At 41.2% G+C, this 23,410-nt stretch overlaps 2 protein-coding genes across 3 annotated transcripts in view; one reads left to right on the top strand and one right to left on the bottom strand.

Annotated features, from left to right (window-relative positions):
- LOC115154113 (LYR motif-containing protein 4B) overlaps positions 1–9,159 on the bottom strand; it is a 63,806-nt gene extending 54,647 nt beyond the window's left edge. The window contains exon 1 of the mRNA XM_029700015.1: positions 9,044–9,159. Coding sequence (XP_029555875.1) covers positions 9,044–9,126 — 83 coding nt within the window. The 5' untranslated portion in view covers positions 9,127–9,159. The remainder of the gene's footprint in view (positions 1–9,043) is intronic.
- fars2 (phenylalanyl-tRNA synthetase 2, mitochondrial) overlaps positions 9,160–23,410 on the top strand; it is a 150,945-nt gene continuing 136,694 nt past the window's right edge. The window contains exons 1-3 of one of the 2 annotated variants that reach the window (XM_029699992.1): positions 9,160–9,176; positions 9,345–9,394; positions 20,725–20,846. In XM_029699992.1, the coding sequence (XP_029555852.1) occupies positions 9,175–9,176; positions 9,345–9,394; positions 20,725–20,846 (174 nt within the window). In that variant the 5' untranslated portion in view covers positions 9,160–9,174. Of the gene's footprint in view, positions 9,177–9,344; positions 9,395–12,225; positions 12,263–20,724; positions 20,847–23,410 lie in introns of those variants that run through there. The other variant, XM_029700001.1, reaches the window with a different exon arrangement.

Genomic DNA, 23,410 nt, shown 5'->3' on the forward strand with positions numbered 1-23,410 from the left:
TAATATTCTTTTTTTTTCAAATATAGGAGTATGTTATATCGTTTTATAGATACACCTCTCCTGAATCGAACCACGTTGTCCGATTTCAAAAAGGCTTTACAGCAAAAGCAAAACATTAGATTGTTAGGAGTATATCGTAAAAGTAGCCACATAGCCATTTTCCGACCAACCACATGCATCACAAATAACCAAAAAACAGCTAAATGCAGCACTAACCTTTTACAAACTTCATCAGATGACACTCCTAGGACATCATGTTACACAATACATGCATTCTTTTGTTTGATAAGGTTCATATTTATATATAAAAACAGCATTTTACATCGGCACATAACGTTGACTAACTATTTTCCCTCAAATGCATACGGTGAAACAGCTCTACAATTTACTAAATTACTATTCGAAAACATTTTTAAAATGTAATATTGTCATTTTAAGATTTATAGATGAATATCTCTTGAAAGCACCTGTAATGCCAGATTTAAAAATAACTTTACTGGGTAATCACACTTTGCGATAAAAGGGGATGCGATACTGAGAAAATAGGCTAGCAATACAGGTCAGCGCCATCTTGGAACAATCGCATATCAAATCTAGTCTTATATACTATTGTCAATAATCCCTTACCTTTGGTTGTCTTCATCAGAAAGCACTTCCAGGTATCCCAGGTCCACAACAAATGTATTTTCGTTCGAAAAAATGTATCCTTTATGTTCCAATAGCTTGTTGTTGTTAGCGCGTTCTGAAGGCTGCTCCAAAACTTCCATCGTTCCACCTCTTTCGAAAAAAAAAAATTTTTTTTCATTTAGGTTCATTCAAACATGTCAAACGTTGTATAACATAAATCTTTAGGGCCTTTTTCAACCAGAGCTCCAATAAGATTCAAGGGGGGTGATTGCATTGTCTTTCAAAACGTTTCGAAAGGGGAGGGTAGCCAGGGGCGCCGGCGTCATAATGGTGATGGCCCTCCTCATGTGACCAATTTCCACAGCGTCTCATTCATTCAGTTTTCACAGTAGAAGGCTCAAATCACTTTGTAAAGACTGAGGACATCTAGTGGAAGCAATAGGAAGTGCTCAATGAACCATTGCTCACTGTGTGAATTACAGGTAAAGTGGTGAAGTTGAGTCCGCAATTCAGAATTCCACATCCTGTTACGATCGGTCTCGGGGTTTTGACTGCCATATGAGTTGTTATACTCACAGACACCATTCAGTTTTAGAAACTTTAGGGTGTTTTCTATCCACAAGTATTAATTATATGCATATCCTAGGTTCTGAGTTTGAGGCCGTTTAAAATGGGCACAAATTTTTTTCAAAAATCGCTGTAGCGCCCCTTATCCTAGGGGAACGACAAGAGGTTAATTATAAATAGTAATTGCTATTAGCGAATTCATATTGTAGTTTGTCAGCCGAGAGCTTTAAAATATGACTGCTTGTGTTGCGTCAATCTTTCCTCAGTTAGCGCTAGGACAAATGTAGCCTACATTTTTCCGCTTTATACGAATGTGTTATGCTATAGATACTTCTGTGAATACCTGAACATTGCATCCAAAAATAAACTGCTCACATTCTAGACATAACTTTGTAAGGACTGTGTTTGTGTAAATAGTTTCTGGAAAAAAAAAAAAAAAATAAAGTGTGGCCAGCTCAAATGCTGATTGTTGCGTCATTCGAAACTGGCCGTTTTAAATAAGCGTTCTAATCACATGGGTGTGATCGTACGCTTCAGGGACAACTGTAGAACGATCTCACCCATGTGATGGTACGTGTGAAAGTGTTAAAGAGTTGCAGTCTGTTTTGGAATGGGTGGCCAGTAATAAACTGGTCCTGAACATCTCAAACTAAGAGCATTGTATTTTGTACAAGTCATTCCCTAAGTTCTAGACCTCAGCTAAATCTGTTAATGAATGGTGTGGTTGTCATGGTCAAAACGTATAGATTCAATAGTTGTAAAGATGGGGAGAGGTCTTTCTGTAATAAAGAGATTAGGGCTGGGCGATACATCAAGGTTATTCGATCTATTCAAGTTTATGTTGTAGCACGATATGGAAAAAGTCTGTATCGCTAGAGTTGAGGTTCTGTTATGTTGTAACATTTTACAAATGCAGCATCTCACTGTCTCTTCTATGTCAGCCCAATGTTGAATCATGTAAACAGAGGTTATCCACCAAACACAACCCTAGACAGCCTTTCACAAATTGTAACCACGCCGGGGAAATGTAGCGGCGGTAAGAGTTACACCAAAATGGAAAGTGAGGAAGTCAACTCAGCCTCTTGTGAGGATGAAATCATCCCCAAAAAGGGCAGCAATGTTTTTTCAGTAATCTGGAAGTGGTTTGGGTTTAAGAGGTCTGATGTTCAGCAAACGAATGTCGTGCAAAATGTGTCGAAAGACAATTGCTACAAAAAGCAGCAGCACAACCAACCTCTTCCATCACCTGCAACTGAAAAACATGGTGGAATGGGAGGAGCGCGTGAGACTATGCAATGCCGATTCGAGTCGCCCGATTCCCAAAACATTTGCTAAAAGACAAACTACCATAGCCACATCCATTTCAAACATAAGAAAAGTTTGAGGTGGAAAGAGATAAGATGCAGTGACCTATTACATAGCAAAAGATATGTTCCCAATCTTTACAGTAGAAACGCTAAGCTTTAAAAAGCTGCTAGGTAGTTGCCAAATATCAGCTGCCAAGCCGCAAGTATTTCAAGGAAGAAGCCCTGCTGCGATTATACACTGCTACCCGTGAAAGAGTCGCAGAGAAGCTGGCTAAGTATGACAGTCCACTACATAAATGAAGACTGGAAACTGCTAAATGTTTGCCTCCAGATGTCTTACTTCCCCGATGATCATACGGGTGAAGTAATAGCCCAGGGTCTCAATGCCTCTCTGGCATCGTGGAAGATGAGCGAAGACCGACAGGTGTGCATGATAACTGACAGCGGGAGCAACATGATACAAGCATTGGGCTTGAACTGGACCCGCCTGCAGTGCTTTGGGCACAGGCTTCACCTCGCCATCAGTAAGTGTGACATTGGATAATAAAGTGCAGTCAAAAAAAGTTATGTTCAGGCCAGCTGTAGGCTAATGTGTTAGTAGTTGTGTCATTCTGCCAATCCAATAGCAAATAACCACAGGAAGTTTAAATTATAACAAATTAACTAAATTAATATATTTTCAAATCAAAATGATTATATAAAATTACATTCAAACAGTTAGTGCTAAAACATTCCTAAACAATAGAATAAATGTGTGGGTGTGTGTTGTTCATTAGTTTTGCACAAATTTACCTTGAGGCCTTGTATATTTTTTTTTATTAAAAAAATAAAGAATTAGTTGGTTGGAAGTTTACATACACCTTGGCCAAAATATGTTTAAACTCAGGTTTCACAATTCCTGACATTTAATCCTAGTAAAAATTCCCTGTCTTGGGTCAGTTAGGATCACCACTATTTTAAGATTGTGAAATGTAAGAATAATAGTAGAGAATTTATTTGAGCTTTTATTTCTTTCATCACATTCCCAGTGGGTCAGAAGTTTACATACACTCAATTAGTATTTTGTAGAACTGCCTTTAAATTGTTTAACTTGGGTCAAACATTTCGGGTAGCCTTCCACAAGCTCCCACAATAAGTTGGGTGAATTTTGGCCCGTTCCTCCTGACAGAGCTGGTGTAACTGGGTCAGGTTTGTAGGCCTCCTTGCTCACACACGCTTTTTCAGTTCTGCCCACAAATTTCTATGGGATTGAGATCAGGGCTTTGTGATGGCCACTCCAATACCTTGACTTTGTTGTCCTTAAGCCATTTTGCCACAGCTTTGGAAGTATGCATGGGGTCATTGTCCATTTGGAAGACCCATTTGCGAGCAAGCTTTAACTTCCTGACTGATGTCTTGAGATGTTGCTTCAATATATCCACATAATTGTGCTTCCTCATGTCATCTATTTTGTGAAGTGCACCGGTCCCTCCTGCAGCAAAGCACCCCCATGCTTCACGGTTGGGATGGTGTTCTTCAGCTTGCGAGCATCCCCCTTTTTCCTCTAAACATAACGATGGTCATTATGACCAAACAGTTTTATTTTTGTTTCATCAGACCAAAGGACATTTCTCCAAAAAGTACGATATTTGTCCCCATGTGCAGTTGCAAACCGTAGATTGGCTTTTTTAATAGCGGTTTTGGAGCAGTGGCTTCTTCCTTGCTGAGCGGCCTTTCAGGTTATGTCGATATAGGACTTGTTTTACTGTGCGAATGCGATCTAATAACCTGAAGTGCTGTTGCTACTGCCTGTAAAAACACAGTCCAGTTTAATGTGAATGATGACAGGCCCGTATGATATAAATGGTTTATTTGCATATAGGCCTACTGTAGCGCTGATTGGCTATGACACACCGGTCTGCATAGACACCGGTCCTGGACAAGACAGATGGTTTTATCTACGGCAGTGTCTATTAATTGTCCAAGCACACAGCCATTTTCCCACTCTAAATTGCTATTGAATTTTCACAAATGCCTTAGTATACATCATTCGCATACATGCTACGAATTTATTAAAACATTAAAGTGACCATGTGCTCGCTTGTCAGAAAAAAAAAAAAAAAAAAAAAAAAAAGAGGTGTATATGAACAGATTTTTATAAGATATGTTGCTAAAACACTCAGTTTCACTTTAAGCAGAGTGAGAAAGAGGGTTCTCTTTAAGCCTTGAATTATTAATCAGGGCTGTTCTGTGCCAGACAGCATCATACTTTGTTGCACAATGCAACATAATTCTAACTGACATGAGTGGAAACACTGGCTGTCCTTACCTCACAATTATTTTATCATTGCCAAAGATACATGTTCTTAGTGACTTAACTAAAGCTTTGCATAAATGGGCCTAAACAAACAACTTATTGAACGTTGGGGAGAATAATAGCCTAAGTGGGCTTACTACAATTGCAAAGGTGAACAGTTGTAGGCTAGATCACAGAGTACTGGTAAATGTTGCGAGCGAGGTAATTCATAATTGCAGTTGTGATGCACATCTAGGTGCACGAGACTAGCCTATATGAATGTGGTTGATATTTTAAAGAACTCTCAAGCCGTTGTGAGATAACCTGTGTAGTGCAACTGCAGTAAAGACTATTTACCTGTAACGCACTCAGCCCCTCTTACTGAAATGGAAAAGACTATCTCAAATAAGATTGGCCCCATCCCCTCCATATAGGGACTGAAAATATGAAATATGGTAGCTATAATCAGAATGCATTGTCACCAGTACTTGAAAACGTGAATAAAACTGTAAATACATTATGCTCCATACATACTGTATGCTACAGTAGAAACGACAACACGATATACAGAAAATAAGGCATTTACTTTGATAGGAATGCACACAAGTTATTATTTGTGAGGAAAACAACAATGAAGGCAATGCGAGTCAGAACATGTGCCAGTTCGTGCAAGACTGCGCAAATGTCTGCATACCTGATCTGCGGAAACACTGGGTAAGTGCTTGGGCTCTCCTTGAAGAGAGAAGTTTGTCTGGCTCAGTAAAGTCTCAAACATAAATTGTCCGCTACTTCTATGTGAATTAATGAGGCGGCGGAACACATCTAATTTGAAATTGACAAGTTGAAACACCCTATAGATAATTAGCAGGCAGCGTGTGTTAACTGTCTTGTTCAGTAACAATCACATTTTGGAACAGTGAGTGCATTCTGACATCACGTGCATAAAACAACTCACGCTGGGGTGACCGTTAGAGATATTTGGAACACACGCTTGAAAAGTTTAACAATCCCAAAATGATTTTCATGTCTGCAGTCAAGTTTTCAAGATATCGGACTTTCATAAGCAAAGGGTCACTTGCATCATCATCATCATCATGATGATGTAAAATGCATCATCATGTGGCAAGTGACACTTTGCACCTTGAAAATCCTATATCTTGAAAACTTTGGTGGTATGCAAAGCATTTCGGGACTGTATCAACAGTGGAATAATAAAATCAAATCCCTAAAGATAGTTTTAGAGTGGAGTTTTCCTTTAACCTCTGATAGTTAGGTGGAATGTCCCTTCATAATGCTTACACCGATCTATATGTTGTAGGCAAGAGATGTACGTTTCTGGACATGGCATCTAAGCTAGCGGTGTTATTATGGGCCATACTTTTCAACAAAGCAAATAGGGTGAAGCAACAGGGTGAACAGCAAATGTACTTTGATCTGACCCGAGGTCTATAGGGCCACCCTAACAATGATTTCTTATTTATTTATCCTCAATTTTCGAGCTTGTCTCATTGCTATAACTTGGGAGGCCCATACCTTGATTTCAACGGTTCTCCTTGCAAAACACTTAACAGTCAGCGAACATGCGATAAAACATCATCCCAAGCATCGAGATTCAGGGTCCCCAAATCCAGTTGCTTCCCAACATCTTCCAGTAACTCTGCCTGGTAAGTCAACAATAAAAGAAGTCACATTAAGTGCTCTGATTCACAAGACATACAAAACCTTGGTCTAATGGAAATGCGCAATGTCTTTCCAGGGAGGGAAGTGCCAGAAGCACAACATGGGGTGAAGGTGGTCAGCCAGTGACAGCTCCACCATGGGAGGCAAAGTGCTACAGAGAGTGGTGCAGAAGGCCCAGTGCGTCACTGGGGCCGAGCTCCCTGCCGGCCAGTGTTCCACAAGCACATGGAGTAGCCAGCTAAATTGAAAAAGTAGCCAGCCAGGCTCCCCAGGCCTGAGGGGGTTCCGAGGGGGCTTGCACCCACCCTGGTTAAGAATGGGTTGCCAAACTAGCTCCCTTTTGGTGGCCTCTGGTACATTCTAATGCTAGATTGCATTGCTAGATTGCATTTACAGCCAGCAACTATCAGGAAATAACACAGATCAAATTTGTTCACTCTTTTAGTGTTAGTATCATCAAATGTTGTACAATATGACATAAAACAAAAAGGAAACAATGTATTTTGACTGCACTGGGCCTTTAAAGACTCCTGTAAGAGCTTGCTGTAGAGGTCCACATGGATCCACCTTTACCAGAATACCCAAGACACGATCCGGGACCTAAATAATGTCACAGGTCTAGGTCAGATCTGATATGAATGTCACGGGTCTCAGGTATTTTACATTTTAACTGACTTTTCCATAAGGACCCATATAGAGCCGAACGAGACTGCTGCAGTAGAGAGAAATGTAGGCCTATCATTGATGCGGCTGCTCTTTGCATTTCACGAGAGGGGTGCGTGTAAGCTTGTTGTTGGCCAAGCATAGTAATCAAAGTGACAATAACCCACAGTAATCAAGCCTCCGTGTGGGGCAAAAGTTAGGATATATCTAATCAATGTAAAATGGAATTAGAATGCTGGAAATTAAAGTTAAAGGAGAAGGATAGGCTACAACATCCAGGAGCCAACATACAGGCTGCTACTTTATATTCTGAATGGAGTTGTTTGTAACTGTGCAGGACGAGAACGCGCATGCAGCCTCAATTAGTCTAGCTAGCTTATCCCGGTTTACTGAGGAATGGATTCAGTCTTGCCACTCTACCATAAAGGCCTTATTGGTGGTGTGCTGCAGAGATGGGAGAACCTTCCAGAAGGACAATCATCTATGCACTGGGGTAGGTATTATTCTCTGGGCATCTGCCAAACCCAGATTTGTCTGTCGAATGGCGAAGCGTGATTCATCACTCCTGACAACGCGTTATCACTGCTCCAGAGTTCAATGGTGGTGAGCTTTACAACACTCCAGCTGACACTTGGCATTGCACATTGTGATCTTAGGCTCGTGACAAACATTTATTGTGCGGCGTTGCTTCCAGAGGCAGTTTGGTACTCGGTAGTGAGTGTTGCAACCGAGGACAGACAATTCTTACACGCTGTGAGCTTGTGTAGCTTACTACTTCGTGGCTGAGCCGTTGTTACTCCTAGAAGTTTCCACTTCACAATAACAGCACTTACAGTTGACAGAGGCAGCTCAAGCAGGGCAGAACTTTGACTAACTGACTTGTTGGAAAGGTGGCATTCTATGACAGTGCCACGGTGAAAGTCATTGAGCTCTTCAGTAAGGCCATTCTACTGCCAATGTTTGTCTATGGAGATTGCATGGCTGTGTGCTCGATTTTATAGACCTGTCAGCAACGGGTGTGGCTGAAAAAGCCAAATCCACTCAATTGAAGGGGTATCCACATATTTTGATATATTGTGTATGTTAACAATATGACCACCTTACTTTAAAAGAATTGGCTTAACATCCTGTATTTTTGTTTTATTCTGTACATACCAATTAGGATATTTAGTGCCCAATTGACATAACATAGTATAAAAAGTTGAATTCCAATTGTTTAACATTTTTACAAGATGTTAATATGAACCCAACATTAAATGTTTAGTCTTAAATTACTGAATTTCGTATTCCGTACTGCTTTCTGATCACTTGAAAATAACACCCTGTCACACATTTCATCTGTAGCCTAATAAACTGTATGCTTTCCCGAGTCGTAGTGCGAGGACCACACACCATATAATTGTGACTCCAAGTTTACTTCGATATTATGGTTATTATATCAATATTTACACAACGGCGTTTCCACCGCCATTTTCGCATACTGAATTTTACCGACACAAAAACGTCACCATGTCGAACCAACAAATCATCTGTCGGCATTTATTACGTTTTAGCGAAACTTCCGGTTTCCATCACTTTTTTAATACAGTATGACCAAAGACGTATATGACAACAAATGTGTGATGACTTTACTTGCTTAAACACCGTTTATGGAAACGTGATTTCTGTTTACGTCTATTCTATGAGACCAGCCTGAACTCTTGAAGTACTATAGCCAGGCTATGGCCAAAGGTGCTAAACAGCCCAACCCCGACTAAACGATTTGAAGTTAAATCACATTAATATAAGCCAGTTTTCTGTTGTCTAATATCATTCCTGCACAACCCAATCTATCAGAATGTTGACCAGCAATGGCAATAAGTCGATTTAAACAATATCTATCGCTAGCTAGAACACAGACAATCGGAAATAGCAAAGCTTTTACCTGTAATTATAAGAGGGAAATTTATTGCTTTCTTTCATAAGCTTGCGATACAGAGAAAGCACCTGGGCTGTAGACGCTGCCATCTTGCAAACAACGCGCCGACCTTCGTTCGCGCTCAGGACCTCGATTAAATGTAGTTAGTGAGCGCCAGTATAAAATCATTCGTTTCAGTTTAGCTTTAGAAAGCCTCTAAGATTGATGACCATAACAAAGTATCATAAAGATACGAAAATGACTATATTTCATGAGTAATATACACTTTATTTTCAAAACAACTGTAAATATTTCTTAATTTTTGCAGGCAAATTTTCTGTCTTCACAAAATAATCCACCCTTCCACAGTGGTAAAAGGTGAGCTAACTTTCAGCTGTGCTTTTTGTAATGTTCATGTGTTTTCCCACACAAATTTCTTCTTTGTAAATGACCAACACTGCCGAGTCTGAGTTTTAGTACATCGGCATTGTGAAATGATTCAATCTTCCAGGGCACCCCATTCATAATCATAAACCAGATAGCTATGCCTCTATGGTTAGCATTGCGCTTAGCTTTACGAAAACAGTTGTTACAAAGAGACTAACTAGTTTGCTAGAGTTAGTTCCAGTCTATGTTATTGCATTTCTTGTTCATGTCAGGAACAGGTAAAGTGAACAACAGTAAACATCTTTTTAGGCATTTATATCTTTCTACTGTAGCTAGCGATCACCTGCAACGCTGGTATTGTAGGGTAGGAATGGGTTTTCTTGAAATAGATAACCACACACTTGCTTAGCCCTATATAGTACGCCAAATTCATGATAGTAATAATTTACATTTGGATATTGTCTTTTAAAGGGGCAATCAGCAGTTAACTACATCCATTTTTGGACTTGTAAATGAATGATATGTACCCATTGATTCTTGGAGAATATAACTTTCAATGCCCCGTGAGCTTAGTTCAACTGTCTTATCCCATCAGAAACACAGATACTATCTTGTTTTACTCCAGTGTTTGTAGACAAAGTACATGTAAAAAATGCTGTATAGGCTCAAACCATGGTTAAAACTTTGTTTTTTTTTACAGAACAGTGGTGGGGATAGAGTTTATCGTTTCATCTGCAAATTGCTGCTTTAATGTAAATGTTTATTATGAATTTGGCATACTATATAGGGCTTACACTTCCTCTCTGCCACACATGACCTTCCCATGAACTGGTTATTCAACAAGAGCATGTTGTATTGGCACCAGTCATAACACATGGCCCATGCCTATACATTTCATGCATTAGTCAGAATTATAAATAACCCCCAAGCAATCTGCTGTTGATATCTCATGTTGGTTTACTGTCACAGTCTAAGGTTAAGTCATTTAAACTAGGCCTATTTAATGAATAGGCTATCCCTTGAATTATAAGAATATGACTTTTGATTAGCCTTCTAAGCTAAGTGGTACACATACAGTTGAAGTCGGAAGTTTACATACACCTTAGCAAAATACATTTAAAATACATTTCAGTTTTTCACAATTCCTGACATTTAATCCAAGTAAAAATTCACTGTCTTAGGTCAGTTAGGATAACCACTTTATTTTTTAGAATGTGAAATGTTTTTATTTTTATTTTTTTATTTCACCTTTATTTAACCAGGTAGGCTAGTTGAGAACAAGTTCTCATTTGCAACTGCGACCTGTCCAAGATAAAGCATAGCAACTTCGACACATACAACAACACAGAGTTACACATGGAATAAACAAAACATAGGGTCAATATTACAGTAGAACAAAAGAAAACAAAAAGTCTATATACAGCGAGTGCAAATGAGGTAAGTTAAGGCAATAAATAGGCCATGGTTTCGAAGTAATTACAATATAGCAATTAAACACTGGAATGGTAGATGTGCAGAAGATGAATGTGCAAGTAGAGATACTGGGGTGCAAAGGAGCAAGATAAATAAATACAGTTAGGGGATGAGGTAGGTAGATGGGCTGTTTACAGATGGGCTATATACAGGTGCAGTGATCTGTGAGCTGCTCTGACAGCTGGTGCTTAAAGCTAGTGAGGGAGATATGAGTCTCCAGCTTCAGAGATTTTTGCAGTTCGTTCCAGTCATTGGCAGCAGAGAACTGGAAGGAAAGACGACCAAAGGAGGAATTGGCTTTGGGGGTGACCAGTGAACAGTGTCAGAATAATAGTAGAGAATTATTTATTTCAGCTTTTATTTCTTTCATCACATTCCCAGTGGGTCAGAAGTTTACATACACTCAATTCGTATTTGGTAGCGTTGCCTTTAAATTGTTTAACTTGGGTCAAACATTTCAGCCTTCCACAAGCTTCCCACAATAAGTTGGGTGAATTTTGGCCCATTCCTCCTGACAGAGCTGGTGTAACAGAGTCAGGTTTGCAGGCCTCCTTGCTCGCACATGCTTTCAGTTCTGCCCACAAATATTCTATAGGTTTGAGGTCAGGGCTTTGTGATGGCCACTCCAACACCTTGACTTTGTTGTCCTTAAGCCATTTTGCCACAACTTTGGAAGTATGCTTGGGGTCATTGTCCATTTTGAAGACCCATTTGTGACCAAGCTTTAACCTTCTGACTCATGTTGCTTCAATATATCTACATAATTTTACATCCTCATGATGCTGCTACCCCTGCGCTTCGCGGTTGGGATGGTGTTCTTCAAGCTTGCAAGCCTCCCTCTTTTTCCTCTAAACATAGCAATGTTCATTATGGCCAAACAGTTCTATTTTTGTTTCATCAGGCCAGAGGACATTTCTCCAAAAAGTGTGATCTTTGTCCCCATGTGCAGTTGCAAATCGTAGTCTGGCATTTTTATGGCAGTTTTGGAGCAGTTGCTTCTTCCTTGCTGAACGGCCTTTCAGGTTATGTCGACATAGGACTCGTTTTACTGTGGATATAGATACTTTTTTACCGGTTTCCTTCAGCATCTTCACAAGGTTCTTTGCTGTTGTTCTGGGATTGATTTGCACTTTTCGCACCAAAGTATGTTAATCTCTAGGAGACAGAACACTTCTCCTTCCTGAGCGGTATGATGGCTGCGTGGTCCCATGGTGTTTATACTTGCGTACTGTTGTTTTTACAGATGAACGTGGTACCTTCAGGCGTTTGGAAATTGCTCCCAAGGATGATCCAGACTTGTGGAGGTCTACAATTTATTTTCTGATGTCTTGGCTGATTTCTTTTGATTTTCCCATGATGTCAAGCAAAGAGGCACTGAGTTTGAAGGTACGCCTTGAAATACATCTACAGGTACACATCCAATTGACTCAAATTATGTCAATTAGCCTATCAGAAGCTTCTAAAGCCATGACATCATTTTCTGTTTTTCTGTGTTTAAAGGCACAGTCAACTTAGTGTATGTAAACTTCTGACCCACTGGAATTGTGATACAGTGAATTATAAGTGTAATAATCTGTCTGTAAACAATTGTTGGAAAAATGACTTGTGTCATGCACAAAGTAGATGTCCCATCCGACTTGCCAAAACTATAGTTTGTTAACAAGAAATTTGTGGAGTGGTTGAAAAATGAGTTTTATTGACTCCAACCTAAGTGTATGTAAACTTCCGACTTCAACTATATCTGAAGTGGCGATTAACTTTGTTGTACTCTGTGTTTGTCGTCATAAGGCTTAGCAAATTATGTAAACTACATGTAAAAAGAAAAAAAAATGTTTTTGTCATACTGACAAACAGGCATATTTCTTTTCATGTAGCTCATTTACACTACGTGGACAGTGTATTAGGTACACCACCCCTTGGCTTGCTATATAAAGCATGCAGACAGGCATCGATACATTCAGATACTGTTGAATTGAACATTAGAATGGGCAAAAGGAATGACTTAAGTGACTTTGAGAGTGGTATGTTCATTGGTGCCATGTGGCGGTTCCAGTATCTCAAAAACGTCCTGGGCTTTTCACAGACTAGGGTTTACCAATGAAAAAATGTCAAATCAGCAGGAGTCCTGTGGGTGAAAACAGCTGGTTGTTGAGCATGACAAGAATCGCGCAATCTAACAGGCATATAATGGCACAGTACAACAGTGGTGTGCAGAACATCATCTCAGAATGCACAACTCATTGGACCTTGTCTCAGATGCACTATTACAGCAGACGACCACACCGGATTCCACTCCTATCAGCTAAAAACAAGAAGAAGTGGCTCCAGTGGGCACGTGATCAACAACATTGGACAATTGAGGAGTGGAAAAACATTGTCCAGTCCAACGAATCCCAGTTCCTGTTGCGTCATGCTGATGGCAGAGTCAGGATTTGACTTAAGCAATTTCACTCCATGGCCCCATCCTGCCTGGTGTCAACATTACAGGCTGGTGGCGGTAGTGTAATGGTGTGGGGAATGTTTTCCTGGCACACATTAGTTCCCTTGATACCAATTGAGCAACGCTTCCATGCCCTAAATAATTCAGGCTGTTCTGGAGGCAAAGGGGGTTCGACCTGGTACTCGATTGGTGTACCTAATAAAATGGTCACTGAATGTATATGACATAAATCATCTATTTGCATGTGAAAATGTCATGATGCACTTGCTCCGTTGTATTTTTGCTGGTGGCTTAGGCTTTGATGGTGAAAGTCATATAGAGGGTGGCTGTAAAACCCCTTTTGGGAAACAAGCCCTCTAGGCTAAAGTCTTTCTGTAGCATAGAGGTCAGCTAGCTTAGTGTCTCAATGTGATTTCACCTTTACCAACAGCGGAAGACTATTGGAGTTCAGTGTGCTGTTGGGGCCATGCTAACTCATACAGTGTCTGTAAGGTTAGAAGGAGTACGTGGTACCCTTGGAAAACACTTCATTGGATCTGACCAGATGCGTCAGCATTGGCCTATTTGTATATTAAATCCATGGACTACATTAACGCACAATATATCCAGTAAGACAGCAGATGTGGCTGTTACTTTTAGAATAAAATATTTATTTTAGCCTGGAATCCATGGTGGAACAGAGCATATCAGCTGTCTTTAACAACATCCATATGCACAGAAATTCTTCCTTCAAAGTACCCAACCAGCCATCCGGCTGTCACAACTATAGACTAAACATCACCCTGTCCTAACAAGTGACATGGCACAACTTAATTGGCTCAAGGCTTAAGCCTTTGAAACTCTCGTATTGTTGGTTTGACACCAAAAAAATACCCAAATCACATTGACAGTAGCATCAATTACTAACGCAGAGTGTAAGTAACACTGACAAAAGTGGCATACTCAAGTCTCTTGGTTGGCTTTCTGGGTTCTGTCCATCTCTTCTATTCAACTTGACCAATGCAGGTGTTCCCTCACAAATAAATCCTAGGTATTCAACAAGAAGACCTAAACATTTTTGCATTCATCATTTATACCTTGTTGTTTCACAGTGGCGGAACAGGCCAATGGAGTAAATTGATTAATCGTTCACAGGTCCAATAAAGGAGGGAAAATAAGGGCCCACTTTAGGGCAATCTCCAAACAATGACTGATAATGCTACCAAACATCCAAATCACTCATTTAATTAATTTTTTTTATTGTGATCTCAATCACAAATATTTTAGCTATTGATTGTCAATAGTCATTTCCATGCATTGTTGTTTCATTAGAAACACTCACGTTCGTGGCGCTGCGGTCTATGGCACTGCATCGCAGTGCTAGAGGCATCACTACAGATCTGGGTTCGATCCCGGGCCCATGAGGTGGCGCACAATTGGCCCAGAATCTTTCCATTATATTTGACTATCCATAATAAAATCACATTATTGTGTGCATGTAACCGTACTCAATATATCCCCTGGAAAGTAGAATTACACAACTGTTCAAATCGCTGGTTGTGCGTTCATATTTCTATCACCTGATACAGAGGGTTTTGCCTGTGCTTAGCTCTATCCCATTTATTTTTATCAACAACAACAACAAATCTCCCTAGCCCTTGCCGATGACAAGCATACCCATAACATGATGCAGCCACCACCATGCTTGAAAATATGAAGAGTGGTACTCAGTGATGTGTTGTGTTGGATTTGCCCTCAGGGAGGGTTTGGCCAGCTGGGATTTCCTTGTCCCATCGAGCTCTAGCGATTCCTTGTGGCTGTACGGTGTTCCCTCCAACATGTTGGTGCGGCTGGCTTCCTGGTTAACTGAGCTGTGTGTCAAGAAGCTTGGCGAGGTTGTGTTTTGGGGAAGGCATGGCTCTTGACCTTCGCCTCTCCTGAGTCCGTACAGGAGCGATGGGACAAGACTAACTACCAATTGGATATCACGACAAGGGGTTGTTTTGAATGTTAGGTTTCCATATAGAATATCTATTTTAATTTGGATACCTTATTTTTTGCCACTCCACATATGTAAAGGGAAATTGATATCTCATTCATGCAACATCACCCTTCTGCTAAAGGACTTTGTCATCCATTGATGTTCAACGAAAAAGCAGACCAAAGGTAGCCTAATTTCTCAAATGAATCCAATGCTTCTGTGCTGCTTACATGCACTAAATATACAAAAGTATGTGGACACCCCTTCAAATGAGTGGTTTCAGCTATTTCAACCACACCCATTGCTGACAGGTGTATACACATTGGCAGTAGAATGGCCTTACTGAGGAGTTCAGTGACTTTCAACATGGCACTGTCATAGGATTCCATTTATTCCCTGCTAGACCTGCCCCGGTCAACTGTAAGTGCTTTTTTTGGGAAGTAGGAACATTTAGGAGCAACAACGGCTCAGCCACGAAGTGGTAGGCTATAAATCAAATCAAATGTATTTTTATTTATATAGCCCTTCTTACATCAGCTGATATATCAAAGTGCTGTACAGAAATCCAGCCTAAAACCCCAAACAGCAAGCAATGCAGGTGTAGAAGCACAGTGGTTAGGAAAAACTCCCTAGAAAGGCCAAAACCTAGGAAGAAACTTAGAGAGGAACCAGGAATACAATCTCACAGAACGGCACCGCCGAGTGCTGATGGACGTAGCGTGTAAAAATTGTCTGGCCTTGGTTGCAACCCTCACTATCGAGTTTCAAACTGCCTTTGGAAGCAACGTCCGCACAAGAACTGTTCTTCGGGAGCTTCATGAAATGGATGTCCATGGCCAAGCAGCCGCACACAAGCCTAAGATCACCACGCACAATGCCAAGCGTCAGCTGAAGTGGTGTAAAGCTTGCCGCCATTGAACTCTACAAAATGGTGCCGACAGAGATGGTCGTCTCTCTTCGCGTTCTTAGGAAACTAGGCAGTATTTTGTTTTTTTATGTATTATTTCTTACACTGTTACCCCAGGAAATCTTAAGTCTTATTGCATATAGCCGGGAAGAACTATTGGATATAAGATCAACGTCAACTTACCAACATAACGACCAGGAATACGACTTTCCCGAAGCGGATCCTCTGTTTGGACCACCACCCAGGACAATGGATTGGATCCCAGTAGGCGACCCAAAACAACGGCGCTGCAGAAGGGGCAGACAGAGCGGTCTTCTGGTGTGGCTCCATAGACGGGCACATCGCTCACCGCTCCCGAGTATACTACTCACCAATGTCCAGTCTCTTGACATCAAGGTAGACAATTCTGTTTTTCAACATTGTCCTGTTGAAAAGAAATGATAGTCTCACTAAGCCCAAACCAGATGGGATGGCGTACCGCTGCAGAATGCTGTGGTAGTCATACTGGTTATGTGTGCCTTGAATTCTAAATAAATCACTGAGTGTCACCAGCAAAGCCGCCCCACACCATAACACCACCTCCTCCATGCTTCACGGTGGGAAATACACATGCAGAGATCATCCATTCACCATACCGCATCTCACAAAGACACGGTGGTTGGAACCAAAAATCTCCAATTTGGACCCCAGACCAAGTTACTAATTTCCAGCAGTCTAATGTCCATTGCTCGTGTTTCTTGGCCCAAGCAAGTCTCTTCTTCTTATTGGTGTCCTTTCGTAGTTGTTTCTTTGCAGCTATTCAACCATGAAGGCCTGATTCACACAGTTTCCTCTGAACAGTTGATGTTGAGATGTGTCTGTTCCTTGAACTCAGTGAGACATTTATTTGGGCTGCAATTTCTGAGGCTGGTATCTCTAATGAACTTTTCATCTGCAGCAGAGTTATCTCTGGGTCTTCCATTCCTGTGGCGGTTCTCATGAGAGCCAGTTTCATCATAGTGCTTGATGGTTTTTGAGACTGCACTTGAAGAAACTTTCAAAGTTCTTGACATTCTCCATATTGGCTGACGTTCACGTCTTAAATTAATGATGGACTGTCATTTCTTTTTTCTTATTTGAGCTGTTCTTGCCATAATATGGACTTGGTCTTTACCAAACAGGGCTATCTTCTGTATACCACCCCTACCTTTTCACAACACAACTGATTAGCTCAAACGCATTAAGAAGGAAAGAAATTCCACAAATTAACTTTTAAGAAGGCACACCTGTTAATTGAAATGCATTTCAGGTGACTACCTCATGAAGCTGGTTGAGAGAATGCTAAGAGTGTGCAAAGCTGTCATCAAGGCAAAGAGTGGCTGTTTGAAGAATCTCAAATATATTTTGATTTGTTTATCACTTTTTTGGTTACTACATGATTCCATGTGTGTTATTTCATAGCTTTGGATGTATTCACTATTATTCTACAATGTAGAACATTTTTTTAAAATCCTTGAATGAGTAGGTGTTCTAAAACTTTGGACTGGTAGAGAGAGTGTGTGTGTGTGTGTGATATATATATATATATATATACACACTCTATTATTGAACATGAAATACAGAAATATCTGATACAATACTACCAATTATATGCATATCCTAGCTTCTGGGCCTGAGTAACAGGCAGTTTGCTTTGGGAACCTCATTCATCCAAAGTTCCGCCCCCTACCCCGAAGAAGTTAACACTTAAATGTTTTACTCACGTTGGCTGCGGTGAAGGAGAGCCCGCGGGTTTTGGTAGCGGCCGTGTCAGTGGCACTGTATTGTCCTCAAAGCGAGCAAAGAAGTTGTTTAGTTTGTCTGGGAGCAAGACGTCGGTGTCTGTGACGGGACTGGTTCTCTTTTTGTAATCCGTGATTGACTGTAAACCCTGCCACATACGTCTCGTGTTTGAGCCGTTGAGTTGCGACTCTACTTTGTCTCTATACTGACGCTTAGCTTGTTTGATTGCCTTGCAGAGGGAATAGCTACACTGTTTGTATTCGGTCATGCTTCCAGTCGCCTTGCCATGATTAAAGCAGTGGTTCGCGCTTTCAGTTTTGCGCAAATGCTGCCATCAATCCACGGTTTATAGTTCGGGAAGGTTTTAATAGTCACCATGGGTACAGCATCACCAATGCACTTGCTAATAAACCTGCTCACCGAATACAGTGAGGGGAAAAAAGTATTTGATCCCCTGCTGATTTTGTACGTTGCCCACTGACAAAGAAATGATCAGTCTATAATTTTAATGGTAGGTTTATTTGAACAGTGAGTGACAGAATAACAACAAAAAAATCCCGAAAAACACATGTCAAAAATGTTATAAAATGATTTGCATTTTAATGAGGGAAATAAGTATTTGACCCCTCTGTAAAACATGACTTAGTACTTGGTGGCAAAACCCTTGTTGGCAGAGGTCAGACGTTTCTTGTAGTTGGCCACCAGGTTTGCACACATCTCAGGAGTCATTTTGCACACATCTCCAAGTCATTAAGGTTTCGAGGCTGACGTTTGGCAACTCGAACCTTCAGCTCCCTCCACAGATTTTCTATGGGATTAAGGTCTGGAGACTGGCTAGGCCACTCCAGGACCTTAATGTGCTTCTTCTTGAGCCCCTCCTTTGTTGCCTTGGCCGTGTGTTTTGGGTCATTGTCATGCTGGAATACCCATCCACGACCCATTTTCAATGCCCTGGCTGAGGGAAGGAGGTTCTCACCCAAGATTTGACGGTACATGGCCCCGTCCATCGTCCCTTTGATGCGGTGAAGTTGTCCTGTCCCCTTAGCAGAAAAACACCCCCAAAGCATAATGTTTCCACCTCCATGTTTGACGGTGGGGATGCTGTTCTTGGGGTCATATGCAGCATTCCTCCTCCTCCAAACACGGCGAGTTGAGTTGATGTCAAAGAGCTCCATTTTGGTCTCATCTAACCACAACACTTTCACCCAGTTGCCCTCTGAATCATTCAGATGTTCATTGGCAAAGTTCAGACGGGCATGTATATGTGCTTTCTTGAGCAGGGGTACCTTGCGGGCGCTGCATGATTTCAGTCCTTCACGGCGTAGTGTGTTACCAATTGTTTTCTTGGTGACTATGGTCCCAGCTGCCTTGAGATCATTGACAAGATCCTCCCGTGTAGTTCTGGGCTGATTCCTCACCGTTCTCATGATCATTGCAACTCCACGAGGTGAGATCTTGCATGGAGCCCCAGGCCGAGGGAGATTGACAGTTCTTTTGTGTTTCTTCCATTTGCGAATAATCGCACCAACTGTTGTCACCTTCTCACCAAGCTGCTTGGCGATGGTCTTGTAGCCCATTCTAGCCTTGTGTAGGTCTACAATCTTGTCCCTGACATCCATGGAGAGCTCTTTGGTCTTGGCCATGGTGGAGAGTTTGGAATCTGATTGATTGATTGCTTCTGTGGACAGGTGTCGATTATACAGGTAACAAACTGAGATTAGGAGCACTCCCTTTAAGAGTGTGCTCCTAATCTCAGCTCGTTACCTGTATAAAAGACACCTGGGAGCCAGAAATCTTTCTGATTGAGAGGGGGTCAAATACTTATTTCCCTCATTAAAATGCAAATCAATTTATACAATTTTTGACATGCTTTTTTCAGGATTTTTTTGTTTGTTATTCTGTCTCTCACTGTTCAAATAAACCTGCCATTAAAATTATAGACTGATCATTTCTTTGTCAGTGGGCAACGTACAAAATCAGCAGGGTATCAAATACTTTTTTCCCTCACTGTATGAAAAAAGCCAGCAGGCCTGTCAATGAGAGTACTTGGTGCAGCTGAGTGCCTGCTGTGACTGCACACCCAAAACTCCCACTCTCTCCTTCTTCAGTACCAGGTAGCACCTTTGCTTGCTCGCTGACTGACTAGCTGAGCTCCAGTTAGTGTGGAGCGGGAGCGATGATCACTCAAGCCGCCCTTTATCGAGTCTGACCGCACGGGACAGCCATAACGGCTGGTCTGCAGCCACTTCAGAAGACGAGTCATTCAGGAGTGGAGTCTCCTCCTATTGATTTCCTATGGGGCCCTTCTTACCCTCTGACATGGTGGGTCTCGTGGTTAGTGAGGGATACGGACCAAGAGATGTGGCGCCGTTGGAGTTTGCGTGGGTGGGTGGTTTGGGTATGTGAATGGAGATTACTGCTTCTTTTCTAAAAAGCAATGAGAAATGGTCATCCCACTCCCTCGTAAAATTAATAAGGAGTGAGAAGAGAAATTGGTAGGAAATGTTGGTTTCCTAATTCTTATATAGCAGTTATATTTGTTGTCTTTTAATGGTTATATTAACCTACTCTACTCACTGTGTCAAATCAGTCACCTGAAAACTCAAACTGATGCTAGGCCTGACTCCCCTATTATTCCATTGTATATTATGGACTTGTTGCTTGGCTTTGGGGTGAATCCATGGTCTCCTCCCCCTGCACTGAGGTGGTCACTCTCCACTCCGCCTGACAAAACAAGGCCTTTGATCCATCGATATATTTATTTTTTGTCTCATGTGCAGGCGGCCAGAATGATCCAGGCCAGTGGGTGACCGGAACTGTAACACAACTATACCCTCTTCCTCGCTTCTCTCATCCCACAGATTGTGAGCCCAAAGTCTTCCGTACCATTCACCTTGGAGAGGTAGGTACCTGACATGGTGTTTTGCCTGTGTTGAACATTGTATTGATGTCCTTGTTTTGTTGTTTTCGTTTTTTACTTGGTGCACTCTCGTAGCACTGCAGATGCAGTAACTTGTCAGATATGAGGGTGTGTGACTTGATGCACGATGATGATTTTTATTTCTTAAAGGGGCAATCTGCGGTTCAAACAGAACGATAACAAAGCGGTCGCCGGTCACCCTGCCTCTGTTTTGGTAAAGAGCTGAGGGATGGGGCTGGAGAAATGTAACCACTCTCAAATTCATAGAAAGAGTTATGGATGGACTGACCATCGACGTGATCGAAATTTTTGTTTAAACAGTGTTTGTTGTTTACAAACAGTGGAGTAAAATATGCTTATTTTGGGTTCTGATGGGTTACGACAGTTGAATTAAGCTCATAAAGTGTTTGTTGTACATGTTATATTCTCCTAGAATTAATCGGTATACAGTGCATTCAGAAAGTATTCAGACCCTGTGACTTTTTCCACTTTCTGTTATATTAGTCTTATTCTAAAATTGATTAAATGGATTTTTTCCCCTCATCAATCTACACAAAATACCCCAAAATGACAAATCAAAAATAGTTTTTTGAAGTATCACATTTACATAAGTATTCAGACCCATTACTTAGTACTTTGTTGAAGCACATTTGCGATTACAGCCTCTAATCTTTTTGGGTATGACGCTACCAGCTTGGCACACCTGTATTTGGGGAGTTTCTTCCATTCTTCTCTGTAGATCCTCTGAAGTTCTGTCAGGTTGGATAGGCAGCGTCGCTGCACAGCTATTTTCAGGTCTCTCCAGAGATGTTTGATCGGGTTCAAGTCCGGGCTCTGGCTGGGCCACTCAAGGATATTTAGAGATCTGTCCCAAAGCCACCCCTGCGTTGTCTTGGCTGTGTGCTCCGGGTCGTTGTCCTGTTGGAAGGTGAACCTTCGCCCCAGTCTGAGGTCCTGAGCGCCCTGGAGCAGGTTTTTTATCAAGGATCTCTGTGTACTTAGCTCTGTTCATCTTTCCCTCCTGATTAGTCTTCCAGTCCCTGCCGCTGAAAAACATCCCCACAGCATGATGCTGCCACCAGCATCCTTCATCGTTTGGATGGTGCCAGGTTTCCTCCAGATGTGACGCTTGGCATTTAGGCCAAAGAGTTCAATCTTGGTTTCATCAGACCAGAGAATCTTGTTTCTCATTGTCTGAGAGTGTTTAGGTTCCTTTTGGAAACTCCAAACGGGTTGTCATATGCATTTTACTGAGGAGTGGCTTCCATCTGTTCACTCTTCAATAAAGGCCTTATTGGTGGAGTGCTGCAGAGATGGTTGTTCTTCTGGAAGGTTCTTCCATCTCCACAGAGGAACTCTGGAGCTCTGTCACTGTGACCGTCGGATTCTTGGTCACCTCCCTGACCAAGGCCCTCTACCCTTATTGCTCAGTTTGGCCAGGTGACCAGCTCTAGGAAGAGTCTTGGTGGTTCCAAACTTCTTCTATTTAAGAATGATTGAGGCCACTGTGTTCTTGGACTTTCAATGCTGCAGAAATGTTTTGAAACCCTTCTTGAGATCTGTGCCTTGACACAATCTTGTCTCGGAGCGCTACGGACAATTCCTTCAACCTCATGGCTTGGTTTTTGCTCTGACATGCACTGTCAACTGTGGGACCTTTATAAAGACCGGTGTGTGTGCCTTTCCAAATCTTGTCCAATCAAGTGAATATACTCCAGGTGGACTCTAATCAAGTTGTAGAAACATCTCAATGATGATCAGTGGAAACAGGATGCTCCTAAACTCAATTCCGAGTCTCATAGCAAAGGGTCTGAATACTTATGTAAATTAGGTATTTCTGTTTTTTATTTGAAATACTTTTTTTGTATGCTTTTTTTTCACTTTTTCATTATGGGTATTGTGTGTAGATTAATGAGGAAAAATGTGTTTTTAATAATTGTTTGAATAAAGATGTATCAAAACAATGTGGAAAAAGTCAAGGGGTCTGAATACTTTCCTAATGCACTGTATTATTAAAAAAATCGAAATGTATTGCAAACGAAGATGGCCCCTTTTTAATGTGTAGTTAGTCACTTGACCCTTCAGTGCTCTTACACTTCCAGTTCTCCCAAAAAAGGACATTGATAGGAAGAGGCACAACATTAAGTCAACACAAATAAAAAGTTGCTCCAGTGTTAGGCCAACAATGGTTGTGGTGGAATTTTATTCTCCCAATACAATATAGTAGGATTTATTTCAAAATATCAACATTGGTCAGTGATAATTTATGCACACATATAATGCAAAAGTACAAACAAGCTGCGTAATTCAGTTGTGTAATTGTTTATTTCTGTGCATTTGAAACTAGATTTTTGTTGTATTTGAAGTGACTTGCTGTGCTTTGATAATAACAACTGCTTTTTACGCTTTCAAAATGTCCCCTTACTACCTCATCATTACTTTGCCGAGACGGCTGCATTAAAGGGATAGTTCCATTTTTTTAATGCTTTTGAGTGCACTGTTACGTGATTCTTATACTTTCTACTTGCATTGCTATAGGCTTCAAA

The sequence above is a fragment of the Salmo trutta genome, chromosome 2 (genome assembly GCF_901001165.1).
Source record: "Salmo trutta chromosome 2, fSalTru1.1, whole genome shotgun sequence".
In the NCBI taxonomy this organism is placed as follows: domain Eukaryota; kingdom Metazoa; phylum Chordata; class Actinopteri; order Salmoniformes; family Salmonidae; genus Salmo; species Salmo trutta.